This window comes from Antrostomus carolinensis, unplaced genomic scaffold, assembly GCF_000700745.2.
Source record: "Antrostomus carolinensis isolate BGI_N321 unplaced genomic scaffold, ASM70074v2 scaffold36910, whole genome shotgun sequence".
NCBI classification, from domain to species: Eukaryota; Metazoa; Chordata; class Aves; order Caprimulgiformes; family Caprimulgidae; genus Antrostomus; species Antrostomus carolinensis.
The window spans coordinates 46,525-59,533 of NW_010291303.1; the positions used below are offsets into that span (position 1 = coordinate 46,525).

Here is a 13,009-nt window from a genome sequence, read left to right on the forward strand (position 1 = left end):
ATTATGATGATTAATTCTGTTACGTCAGCAGCCTTTGGCACAGCCAGTGACAGAAGTAGATTTCATATGGGAAAAATCTAATTCAAGAGCCAAGAACCTTAAAGGCGAATTTTGTGCAATTAAGTCATAATATTAGTAAATTACACACAACCAACTATAATTTTACTTATACACAGAAGCACACATACTTTCCTCAACCCCCCCCCCCACACACACCTTTTCTGCACCACACTCCCTGCCCCCGCTAAACACCCCCAAAAAAAAAAAAAAAAAAATGCTTTCTTGCTGGAATTGCCCAGCCACAGATGGACTCAAATGTGGAAGTTTTTGGACCACATGAAGATGAGCAGAAATTCCATCACAGGTGCCAATTTCACAAATGAGTACTCAGTGCTGAACTGGCAGGCATCCTACTTCCCTCACTTTGAGTTTGGTTTTGCAAAAGACGTATCAAGACATCTATCAGGTACATAATTTAAGATGTGTAGGTCATTGCTAGCACACAAAACTGGATGCCCCTAGAGTTTCAGTGTTTGAAGGGGATTTGGCTTTCAGACAGTGCATTAACTGGTTTCCTCTCCAGTTCTCAAGGCACTTGACACACACTGATCAGGTCATGTCCCTCTCTCCAGTACAGTTTCTCCCTCAGCTGCCATAACCAAGTTGCGCTCTTTATCAGTTTGTTTTTGTCTTGGATGGATTCCAGCTCATGTCTTTCATGCATTTGGTGTAAGAGGCATTTAGGAGGGAAGTATCAAGGCCAGGTTCCTCAATCCTGTTTTGTTAGAAAATGCTCATTTGGCAATCCTAACATCATTAAAATTGGTCTTAATAGGGTACGCTCTGCCAACATATGACCTTTAGCTGTTAAGAAACAGTAGATAAAGCACCACAAAAGCAGTTAATTCTATAATCAGTTCAGATATTTGATGGATAACAAGAAATAGCTCTCATGCATTTAAGCATGGCATTTAGAAAGCTGGAATAACACTTTAGGTGGCTGCCCTTGAATGTTGATCTGTCTGTTGTTAAAATTGCTACCCTCTCAACATCTCCCTATAGGAGAAAACTAAATACTATCGCTTAGATGTGTAGATTGGTAATGAACATGTTGACGTTCAAATCAGAATCCCTGCAAACACTTTGCAACTGTCACCTCCTCAGCTCAGATGTGCTGATCTCTTGCCTTGTACCAGCACATTTGCACAGCACAGTATATAAACTCAGTATTTTGAACACCCTGCTGTGTCTTCCCACCTTATCAATTCATATATAGGGGTTGTTTCCTATCAATTTTTTTTGTATCATGTGCAAGGAAAAGAGTTGAAGGCTAGGCACAGAATAAACCAGTCTCTCTTTGATCTAATGATCTTACAGATTTTAGTGGCAGAGAGGATGCACCAACATTTTTATTGCAGTAACATTTTTTAATTGTCTGGGGTGCACTTCTAATGACTGCATATAGCCCCACTGATTAATATCTAATACTTAAAATGCTGAAAATGTAACGTTCAAGTACATAGAGAACTACGTTGATCTGCCTTGCCTACATAAACAAGGAAGTAATTTCAGTGTCAATTTACACTTTGTATACAACTTGCTTTCTAACTATTCAGGGGAGATCAATATTTATGACAATTCATTAGAGAATGCAGTCGACTTTTACTGTGCAGACCAAAAAAATGCAGTCGCCAACCCACCACTACATTAATTTTATTAAATCAGTGAACAAAATTATTGTAAAAAATAACTTAATTTCTAATGAGCAAATGGAAACAAGTTGTACAGCCCTCCCACGTTCCTGTATTGACAGGGGAAAATGGCATTGAAACATTATACTCAGTAACTCAAGGACAAAACCATTTTGGTTTCTTAGGGGAATAAAAATATTCCCATTTTCTCCCTCAGTCCCAAACCAAATACTGGTTTATACCCCCTCTCCTCCCGCCCCCCCACCCCCCCAAAAAAAAAAAAAAAATCTCACTTTGAGTTATTGCAGAAGCCCCACACTCTTTACTCTTTTACTTTAGTATGCAAGTACCTGGTAGAGCTATCCTACTGGCATGAACATAACTCAAGTGAAGCATCACTTGGCTCCTTCCAAGTGTTTTTAGCTTGCCAGCACACTAAGCTTAATCTTCTGGTTCCTCATAATGTGCATACCCACTAGCATAGGTCCTTCCTAAATTCAAATTGCTGAATACATCTGTGGTCTCAGTATCTGAATCCTTCCCTCCCTCATCATTGTCATCTTCATCATCATCTTCTGCTCCATATTCATCATATTCATCTTCACGGTCACCTCCATCTCCAGCCTTGCTGGAGGAGAGGCTCTTCCAGTAGGCATCATAACCAGAAGCTCCATCTGCATCTTCACCTCCAGTCTGTCGGCCAAACTTCAAAGAACGTGCTGCAGGCAGAGAAAAATCATCATGTTCTCGCCTCTCAACAGCAATTTGAGTAGAGCCTCTGATATTTCTCTTCCATTCTTTCTCACTACTCAGCGAAGAGCTTACAATGTTAGACAGCCTTTTCCTAAATCTGACACTTTCAGATTTAATCCTTCCTCTGACAGAACCTTTCTGCTACACAGTTTGTTCCCCTGCTGCCAAGTTCGTACAAACAGTAACTGCTCCCACAGTATGACTTAGGCTTTAGGATAAACCTTTGGTGCTCTAGCCAAGAAAATTGGATGGGCTTTGCAGACACAATACATATTGTGATTTATTCAAGAGTGGTTGGGGTAGATTGTATGCATGTGATCAAACTGCACTTTGAAATTCACTAGCCAGCTTATTGTAGGTGAAATAAAGGCTTAAGTAGTGCTTTTTTTTTTTTTGCTTTTTTTTTTTTTTTTGCAATGTTTCCATAGCTAAAATCTCAAACTAAACAAAAGCTTTCGCTGTGTTGGAATCAATTAATGATTAAGAATGAGAGACTGCTCAATTCTAGAACTAAAAAACACAAAGTTTTTCCCAAAACAAACGCAGCAAAGCTTTGCAAAACAATTGAAAGTAATGGGACTTTACTCAATGTTTCTATGCAAAAAGTAGTCACCAATGGTACTTGTATAGCTTGCTAGCTAGAGAAGCAGGCTTACTTGACATGCTCAGATCCTTTGTCTGCTGAGTTTCATGGCCACATTTAGGGCAGGGAGGCTCTTTTCCTTTTTCCTGCTTGAAAACCTTACTTCGCACATGATCATCACAAAAACAAGCCTGTGGTGTGAAAGGAGAATAAAAGAGCTAAATGTTTTAATCATAGAAGCATACTCTTCAGCAAGAAGCAAGCAAAAAAAAAATGTCTAACAGCAGCAGGATTTTCTGGCTGTGATTAAAATTTAATGAGCTCTATCTGCAGTGGAACTGGAGTCTGTGCGCAGAGCAACCACTTCTGTGTTGAACATAGTTTTTCATGGCTTCCTGGGGAAGGGCCTGGATAAAAGTGCTAATAAACAAGTAGAGAAGGTAACAAAGACTGGATCACAGTGCTGCCTACAAGGAGCCTGGCAAAGTTTGGTTTATGTTGACAAGCTCAAATAAAATACAATCAGAGATGTATGCCAGAACATAACTATGCAGTGACCTGAAGGCAAGAATTAAGAGATGAAAATTTCACATGTTGAGCACCAGGGTGCCAGTGAAGATACCTGGAGAAAGGAACAATTTGGAATACAAAATCCATGCCATGGGATACTGCAGGGAAACATATGGAGGGTAAGAAAAGTAAGAGCAGGCAATGAACAGCACATGGAGCAGTCTGGGCAATGCTGATGAGGAAGCAGGTGGAACTTTTTACACAAAATAACTCATGAGTGTGTAAAAACAAAAGCCTGACATCAACAAATTAGCCTGTGCATGTGTAAAACTGGATTAGCTGTGGAGATGATTTCTGTTGGATCCAGGCTGCAGTGTTTTCTGGTCAGATCATCACTTGACTGTTTAAAAAACAAACCAAAAAAACCCCCACCTTTTTAAATTGTCTTAGCTCTATGCTGGATCAAAACATATTCCAAAGCCTTGGATTCTGTTTAAGACCAAGGATTTGTTTTTGGAAAAGGCTCAAACGTGTTACAGCCCCAATTTAAACACAGAGGGCTGGACAAAGTGAAGATCGCCTCACCTGGCATAAGGATGCACAACATTGGTTTGTGGCTAACAGGCAAGTACAGATAAAAGCCCTTTTGTCCCCAGTAAGTCTTCCCCCAGGCTTCAGAAAATAATATGAAAGTATGAACATTTTTTTTAATAATGTACAGGAAGACAAGGCGAGGTTTGATACCAGCCTTGAAGGCTAAGGAGAACAAGTCTAAAATAACAGCTGCTTGCAACTGCCTTTACCTTACAACGCAGGCATGAATGCTGCCCAAGCCTGTTACAGGAAACACCTGTTGGAGAAAATAAATATGTAAAACTCGGTACTTGGAAACTGCAGATCTGTGATGTTTTTAAAACCTTGCAAAAGTATGTAATAATGTCATTGAGGCATTTATTTTTAATTCCCTGACAACTCTGCACTTTGGGAACAAGAGACAGTCATTTTACCATATAGCACTATTTTACTAGATTGTTTTTCAAGCCTAAACCTCATTGCAATAATGTAATCTGACACAAAAAGTAAAAGTTAAAGAGGGGAAAAAGTTTAACTACTTTTTGAGTTTCCAAACTTTTAAAACTAGAAGTTTTGGAACCAATTTTTTATTGAGTGATCATCTTGCTCTTCCTATTCTCACAATGTCAAAAGAAGGAGCGCTAGCATTTTACAGTAATTTTAAACAATGCCATAGCAGCCTTTAATACCTTTATCTCATTGAACTGGGATGTGAGAACACTTAAAGCTTGCAAACTTCAAACCTAGAACAGCTGGTGTATTCTTTGTTTTCTGTCATATCCTCTAGAAATGTACTTTATTGCACACAACTTCATAGGAAAATCTATTTGTGTTAAAGAATTGTAGCTGGCACATGAGTTGTGAAGAGTGGAACTGGTGCTCAAAATCTAATTTGTCTTGAAGCTTCAAATTGATTTCTTTACTCCACTAGAGGGAGCGTAGTGAAGGCAACCACACAGGAACTGGCAGCAGCACAAAGCTGGATGAATACTTACTCCTCAAGAAGCAGTAATACTTGTTTTATCAGTCTCTGTGCAAGCCTTCCTTCCACCTTGCCCTACCCCTGTGTCAACAAAGTTTTTGAATCTGAAGTAATAAATATCACTAGTTCTCCACAGAAGCAGAACAGCCATGGGATTTAGCACTCTCGTGTGTTTAAAGATGGAATTGGAAATGCTAATGCTTATATATTCAAACATTTCTGGAGTATCTGCACTTTAAAAAACTCTCAGACAGTGATGGAAAGCAGCAGAACCTTTTTCACAGCTAGAATGGGATTTAGACTACAATTGCATGACCGCATTTAAAGTTCATGTATTCTGTAAAACTTCAAGTTTTATAATCTTCTTACCACACACTGACAAAAATCCTGCCTATCAAGATTGCACTGTGCCACGAAACATTGAACACAGTGAAAACCCTCATAAAAGCAGTTTCTCTATTCAGGGTGGGACATCACATCTGTGAATTAAAAACTTCCAACAATCACTGAAAACACCTTCTTGTGGAACAGCTGTTGCTGCTTCAATATTGCTATGCAGGAAGATATTCTGGTAGAATACATCAAGGAAACCTAATCAAGGCTTAGAAACTATCTGACTGGAGGAAAAAAAAAATGATGGGGAATGAAGAAAAGAGATTTCTAAAGACACAGACTATAACACTGAAATCAACAAATGTTCTGAATTTGAGAAATCAATTAGAACAAGAGATAAAGAACACAATAAAGAACATGATAAAGAGCACCTTGAATTTCTATAAAAGGATTGAAAGTGTCAAAATACATGCACACAAGTTCTGTTCCAAAACAAAAGGACAAAAGCTTGTTTCATGGGATAAATCAAATAGTAGTTAGTGGTGGGTGGAAAAGAAATACTTCTACAAAGATTAGTTATTTCAAATATGCATAGTCTTGGTTTGTTTGTGTTTTGGTTTGGGGGTTTTTTTGTGTGTGGTTTTGGTTTTTTAACTTCCCTTGAAGTTTCTCTGTTTCAGCCAGAAATGAGTAGTGGACTAGCAAAGTCAGGCTTGGCCATCACGTTCTCTTACAAATACCAGTTTCAGTTTTGTTAACACAATTAATTGAAGTTTAAAAGGACAAAGTCCTCAGCTACCTGTCCTTTACTCAGTAAAAGTGGACATGTAGCAACATTTGATACATCACTAACACACAGGTCCACAGTCCACTGGTCAGTGAAGAAACTAACACCAAGTCTATGCTCTGGATGAATTCTTTTTTTGTTACTTCCTTCCATGCTCACCAAATCAAACAATGACTGCTTCCTGAGTCGTGGCCTTCCTCAGGACTTGCTGCTTTGGCAAAATCCACAGACAACCCTTCACCAACGTACAAGCCATCCACAGCAACATGGGAAAGCTTAGCCAGAGTAACACAGGTGGTATTATTTAGGGTAGCTGTTTTCCATGGGGAACCGGTATCTAGAAATAGCTCATCATATGGTCAGAAGAGTGGAAGAGAGCTCCTTCTTGCCTGCAGAGCTTTGTACAGTGAAAAAGCAGCACCAGTGGTTCCAGCAGTTTTGCTGCAGTCCTGACCACTGCCAATATGGCAATTTCAGAAACTACTGGCTCCTGCAAAGGCAACTTCCCATGAGAGGCCTGTAAGAGCCAGGCAGGGAAACAACTGCCATGTACAGTCTGGCATGGAGGAATGTCAGACAAAAGCTCTAGTCTAGATAACTGGATATCAAGAGCAAGCACCTAAGAAACAGAGGTCTTTCCCCACCAGTGGTGGTGGCAAAAGCTATTTGGAAAAGGTGATGGAGAGTATTCTGGAGCACAGAGGAAGCAACTGGAGAGTCTGCTTAGCTGTGGTGAAAGGGATTATGAATAACTAACTTACATTTAAATGTCTCCGCTTCCAAAACTTGGCAGCTGGCTTGATGTTCAAACTGATCATCTTCACAGAGGAAATTGTGGCAAAAAGAACAGGTGAATATTCTGCCTCCTAAAAGATTTATCAAGGCAAAATAATCAGCAACGGGCACAGGCATCACGTTCTGCCCTGCAAACAACTTACACAGTCATTTTGACTGAAGACCAGTTCTCCCTTCTGTCACAAATGCTTCAACAAAGTCCTAAATTAGACACTGCCATCCATTATTGCACTTAAAAATACCATGTATCCTACAATACAAGACAGCATAAACATAAAGCAAGTATTACATCTAGTCCTTTTCCTCGTTTTAGTTTGACTGTGACATTAAGCACTTTTCTTAGATCACATTCTCTCTCATCCAGTCTCCTTCCCTCCCACCTCCTCACCTCTGATGCACACTTGAAATAAACACTTTCAAGGATTCCACAAATGGAGATCAGTCTGGCTTGCTAAGCAACTGGGAATCCAAATACCTGTACTACAGCAGAAGAATGGAGTGGGAGTTGCAGGAGTTGTGTGTTGACAATCTGATGCAGTGCTTAATTATGCTAAGCACTCAGCTGATATGACAGTTAATCCTTTAGATTACCTAACCATCCCCAAGTTGAGCACTGTATGTTCTTGAGCATGTCATTTACATTCCCCACTGCATAAGTCTATTTTTAAAATGGGGAGAATGCCTTGCTTTGAACAAACACACTGCAAGGACTAATCAGTGAAGATTAAAAAGGCTATGTTAAAAATATAGGTACAATGACTTAAGCAATGTGAGGAGAAAAGTATCATTTAGATTTTCTTGTTTTTAAAGTGTGAGCAACCTACCGTGGTCCCAGACACTTCTTTCACACTCAATGCATTCTGCATCTGTGAGAGGACAGGTACATGCATGTGTGCTGAGACACTTCCTCCCGTGACACACCCAAGCTTCACAGAAATCACAGATTGCACCCTGCAATTACAGAAAGATACCATCTTGGGACTTCTGCAACACCTAGACAGAGATTCTTATTCCATAACCCTGAATGTATGCAAGTATCCATTCTCTCAGTGGGTTCATTCCAGTTGGGTGACAGAGTATGAACCACATCTGTATTCCTATCAAGCTGCTCCACAGTTCATCTTGTTTGCTTGATATTCATTTCTGCAGGATTAACTGTAATGCAAAATAACTTGTTTTTTTCCTTTTCTATTTTTTACATTTCCTGTCTTAAATCTTATGCATGAAAATTGTGTCCTCCAGCTGAAACCCGAGATCCATAAATGATAACAATGTTCTGGTGAAAATGCAGTTTCAAAGATTACCTGAAAAATGCCACTACACTCTTACAGCTGAAATCACTCATTTGGATTTTAAACCATGCTATATTAGAACACGAGCTCTGCAGACAGCAAAGATTAAATAACTCATTAGAAATAATGAGTTATTTATTTTAAATAATTTTCATTTTTATTAAACTACAAGATCTACACATCAACTATCCCTTAATTGTAGCACTTATGAAGCTTCTTCAGCCTGTATGTAACAAACTACTGTGTATATCATGTATACACAAAGCTAAGAAAACAATGGTGAATCCAAATTAATTGTGGATTAAAATACTGCATCAGTGGACATATGGAATGAATTTAGGAACCTCAGACTGGAAAGGCCAGCTATGTTACTGAGAAAAGCTGGCTGACAACTAGAGGCAGAAACAGGACAGAGGTTTAATCCATACAGCATTTACTTCAGAGGCTATGACATGCCACAGCTTGCTCCCCAGAACTGAGTAACTAACTTCTCCTTCTAAGAACAAAGATTCAAAGCCCAGAAGTTATTACTATCTCTGCTAAGAGCCCATATGATGTTATGGTTTGGTGGTTTGCTTTTTTTAAAAAAAGAAAATAATAATTCCCCTCTAATGCCGTGGAACAGATTCCTCTCTGTGATACTGATGGTCTCTGCAATACTGTGAGAACAGCAACAGAAATCCACTGGTTTCTACAGAATGATCCTAGAATGATCTCCGTTTTAATGGCGACTGGGAATTGGCTATGGGGCATGTAAGCTCCAGTGGTGTTACTGCATGTGCCAAGGGCCTGCCACCAACACAGATCTGTTAGCATCCAGGGCATCTGTCAGAGTTTGCAGGAGCTGAATCTAAAAATGCAAAATTTGGGTTTCCAGTATAAGGGGAAAATCAGTTTGTGATGGTAAGATGAGGAAAAAAATGCTATCATTCCATAAATCTGTTTTATCTTTTTTTGAAAGATTTGTATAGAATAACATCCTAATGCAAAAAGGCTGTAATTTTGTATACATACCACCATTGCCAGTCCAGTACTGTACACACCAGCATGTTTTATAACACAGTCTGAAGACTTCATCATGCATTTGGTCTTCCCTGTTTTTTAAAAAAAGCAAGCAATCAGAAAAGTATACAAAAATTAAAACAAAAATAGAATGAATATTCATGAGGAGTACTTCAACCAAACACCTGTGCTTAATTGTAATTCTACATAAAAATAAAGCAAACAAATATCTGCAGCCTGCAACCCACCTTCATATCTCCCTTAGATCATATTAATTATTGACTGTCTTCAGTCAAAATCTCTTGCCCTAGTACTGAGATAAGGAAATGTGTTGTTTTGCTTTATGTTTTGAGGCACTGGTGAGAATTTTAGATGTCAAAATAAAACAAAGAACAAAATTAAGGTGAAAGTCAAGCAATGACAGCTTAAAAAGCTGCATTGAAAGCTGCTGCTGGTTCTGTCCCACCATAAAAGCAGTATGTACTGTGTGCAAGGCTGAGGTACTCTGAAAAAAACATGTGCACCTGATGATGTAATTACTTACAGGTATTCAGATACTTGGGGTTTTTGGTGGGGTTTTTTTTCTTTTTTAAAACCACAGAAGAGATCACTTCCTAGATAAAATAATTCCCTTTAAATGCAGGGGATGAGAGAAAAAGCCACAGTCTGCATTTAAAAGTCATTCTGACACAAGAAAGCAGTTAGGGTGACAACTTTTCTCTATTCCTTGCCTCTGACATAAACAGCTCCACCAGAAAAATCCACGCTCTGTATGCAGTTACACAAACAAAAAAATCTTGTAGCTAGCCCAGGCTACTGCAATGGAGTTTTACCACCGATTGAAGCTGCCCTGTCACAGACCCCTTTGGTGTCTCTGTTATTGCCTGCTTAGAGAAACCAACAAAAGAGTACTCCCTGCAAAAACATTCAAGAGCTGACAAAACCAAATTCTACTCTGAAAATGTCATTAAATCCCAGTATGTAGCATCAGCAGAGTTTTGTATTAAATTGCACCTCAGATACCAAATGGCACTTGGAGGATGAGGAAGGACCAGTGGTGGGCTGAGCGGGGCAATGTGAGATGGTGGGGGTATTACTGGGTCTGGAGCACTGCAATGCAGTTACCTTGTTTCTATCCCTCAGGGACTTCTCTAAGAAAGATGCTGTTGGTTTATAAGGGCTGTCCCCAACACTTGATTAAGCACCTAACAGCTTTAATGGTCTTTGTATTGGAAAACCCTGGGACTCGATATAATTTAGTTGTTGTTATTACAAATGCTTTTCTTCCAGAAATGTACTGCAGATTAAGATAAATTCAACACATACGAGTCAACTTCAGATGCATAATATACTGTAAGATAGACTGCATGTTTTTAGTACTTCACTGCATGATGACAGAAGACTTATGAAGGATGACACGCTGCCATTGCACACTATCAGCCTGACTTCCAGAACTGCTCAGTGTCTGCAGGTCCCAACAAAGGCGCTGGAAGCTGCAGATGTCAGTAGCTCTGAGAGTCAAACTACAAAACAGCCAAATTGTTTAATGATAAACGGAAAACTTGCAAGGACGTGTTGAAACAGTAAAACAACAAAATTCACCTCGAAGTGTAAAATGGTTATTAACACGCCCTGCAAGTAAGCAGCTTTAAAAAAAAAAAAAAAAGGCATTTTAGCCTGATTCAGAGCCAAGTTCTGTCACTAGGAGTCCCTCTCTTCTGATTTCAAAGCATCAGCCCTCTAGCACATATAAATAACAAAAATTGCATTACAAAACCATGCAAGGTAAATAATGTACTGTGGCTTTAATTGATATTAAACTCATCAGAAATTATATAATCCCTAAAATGCAGTACTTATTGGCACCTTTCTGGCAGTCAGAGCATTTTTAACTTTGCTGCTGTTATGAAACAATACTCCACACGGTCAGTCTAGGGAAATGGTCAGTCAGATGTTCTCAACCCTAAAAGGCAGTGAGACAAATTCTTCCAACTATCAAATACTGAAGACAAGCCCATGGCCCAGACTTACAAACCTCTGGGTGTCAGAGGCATATACATTAGTGAATGATCAAGCAAGATCTCTTCTCAAGGAGGATACTCATGGCAGATTTAAAAGAACTTGCTCCAAAAATCACAAAGGTACTCTAACTGCTGAGAGTTTAACACCACAAATGGGACAGAAAATGGCATGGCTTTGTTCATTATTTCTACTTACCACATTGTGCACAAATCGGTAGTTTTTGAACAGAGTTACAGAAGTAGCAAAAAGCTCTATTCTTCTGTCGTCTAGGCACATTGGATGGGGGGGGAAAGAAAGCAAGCATTAAAAAAAAAAGACCTGTAAAATGTTTGAAGCCAATTAATATTAAAATACTGGTTTTAGAAGGGGAAAATACTTACCTTTGGCACTTATCACATTCCTAAAGAAAAGAAATAAAATAATAATAATTACTTTTATTCTATGTACAATGTATAAAATTTACAGACCCCAAATTTCCGATTAGGAAACAAACTTTTTATTCAAGTATTATAACTCTGATGCAAATATAACCTTAAATATAAAGGAAAGGTGGTAGGAAGACTTACATTCTAGTGGCATTAAATACAGTCAATGTGTTATCACTGTTTTTACATAATTTAAAATCAAGTATTGTAACATAAAATACTTTATTTTACCATCGAAGCATTACAAGGGTGTTTGGCTAAATCTATGTTGGCTCTTGAAGCCCTTATCTGCTTTTCACGTTCACGACGGTTCTCAGCTTTCTTACGAGCACCAGTCTTCTTTTTAGGCATTTTTCACGATCTGTGTGGGGGAAAAAATAGGTATGTAATGAATGTACATGTATGTAAATACATGGAAACACAGCACAACTAGCACTAAAACTGGATCTTGAGTTCCCACTTGACTGTGCTTGAACTCTTTCATTTCCTTTTCTGAAAGTTTCTTTTCAAATGTAGAATAAGGAGCCAGTCCCTTAGGAAGAGTCATGTGATGAACCATGAATAACCTTGTGATCTAGAAAGGACTTTGCTGTCTTAAACTTTGTGCTTAACTATCTTTGAGGTGTTTTGACTGTAAAAAAAAAAAAAACCCAAACTGCTATGTTTTGTAGGTTTGTTTGTGATTGGCCTCTCTGGTTTTGGTTTGCTTTGTCTATTTAATAAGGACAATATTCAGCTCATTTTCTCATCACCCCTCTCTCTTAACTACTAACTACTTCCCTCAGTTAAAAAGCATTCTTCAGATAAGCACATTGTGGTGTACTGCAAAAATGCAACTTTCAGACTTCATGAAGGCTTGGAAAACAAAATGTCCTTAGACAGATTTTAAGGGCTATGACAAAGGGATGTTTGTACTGCTTGGTTATCAGTCTAGCACATTAGCAATAATGAAAAGCATGAATTGCTTTGAAGACACTGCTGTTTGCCAAGAAGGGTTTATACTAATTTAATTCCACCTGGTTCAACACATGTCTATTTTAACATTCTAGGAGGGAACCAATGTAAGACCATCAGGCAATCAATCAGAGCACTGCTCTCCTGTCACCTCCACAATGAACTGCGCAGTACTCGCATATGCTTAGTTTACTCTTTATTTATAATAAATTAGGCAAGTATTATCCTGACTTCATGAAATGGACAACTGAGAGATTCAAAGTGTGGTCTGATGTTAGAATTTCTCTCATCAACACAGGCATTAAAG

The 13,009-nt window shown here is 38.7% G+C and overlaps 1 protein-coding gene across 1 annotated transcript; it reads right to left on the reverse strand.

The window, feature by feature from the left end:
• Positions 1-1,973: 1,973 nt before the first annotated feature.
• Positions 1,974-12,143, reverse strand: NOAZFP (nucleolar atypical zinc finger). The gene is made up of 9 exons (XM_010175943.2): positions 11,980-12,143; positions 11,704-11,723; positions 11,519-11,589; positions 9,314-9,393; positions 7,832-7,958; positions 6,974-7,078; positions 4,341-4,387; positions 3,101-3,218; positions 1,974-2,410 (listed from the first exon to the last, which is right to left on the reverse strand). Exons 1-9 carry the CDS (start codon positions 12,097-12,099, stop codon positions 2,133-2,135), a joined length of 966 nt encoding a protein of 321 aa, XP_010174245.1. The 5' UTR covers positions 12,100-12,143; the 3' UTR covers positions 1,974-2,132.
• Positions 12,144-13,009: the final 866 nt, after the last annotated feature.

Bases quoted from the DNA above. Each gene is read 5' to 3' on its own strand.
- NOAZFP (XM_010175943.2), bottom strand. From the start codon at position 12,099: ATGCCTAAAAAGAAGACTGGTGCTCGTAAGAAAGCTGAGAACCGTCGT. The intron at 7,079-7,831 runs GTAGGTTGCTCA...TAAATCTTTTAG, and splicing joins AAGAAGTGTCTGGGACCACG to GAGGCAGAATATTCACCTGT. The intron at 4,388-6,973 runs GTAAGTTAGTTA...TTTCTCCAACAG, and splicing joins GGAAGCGGAGACATTTAAAT to GTGTTTCCTGTAACAGGCTT.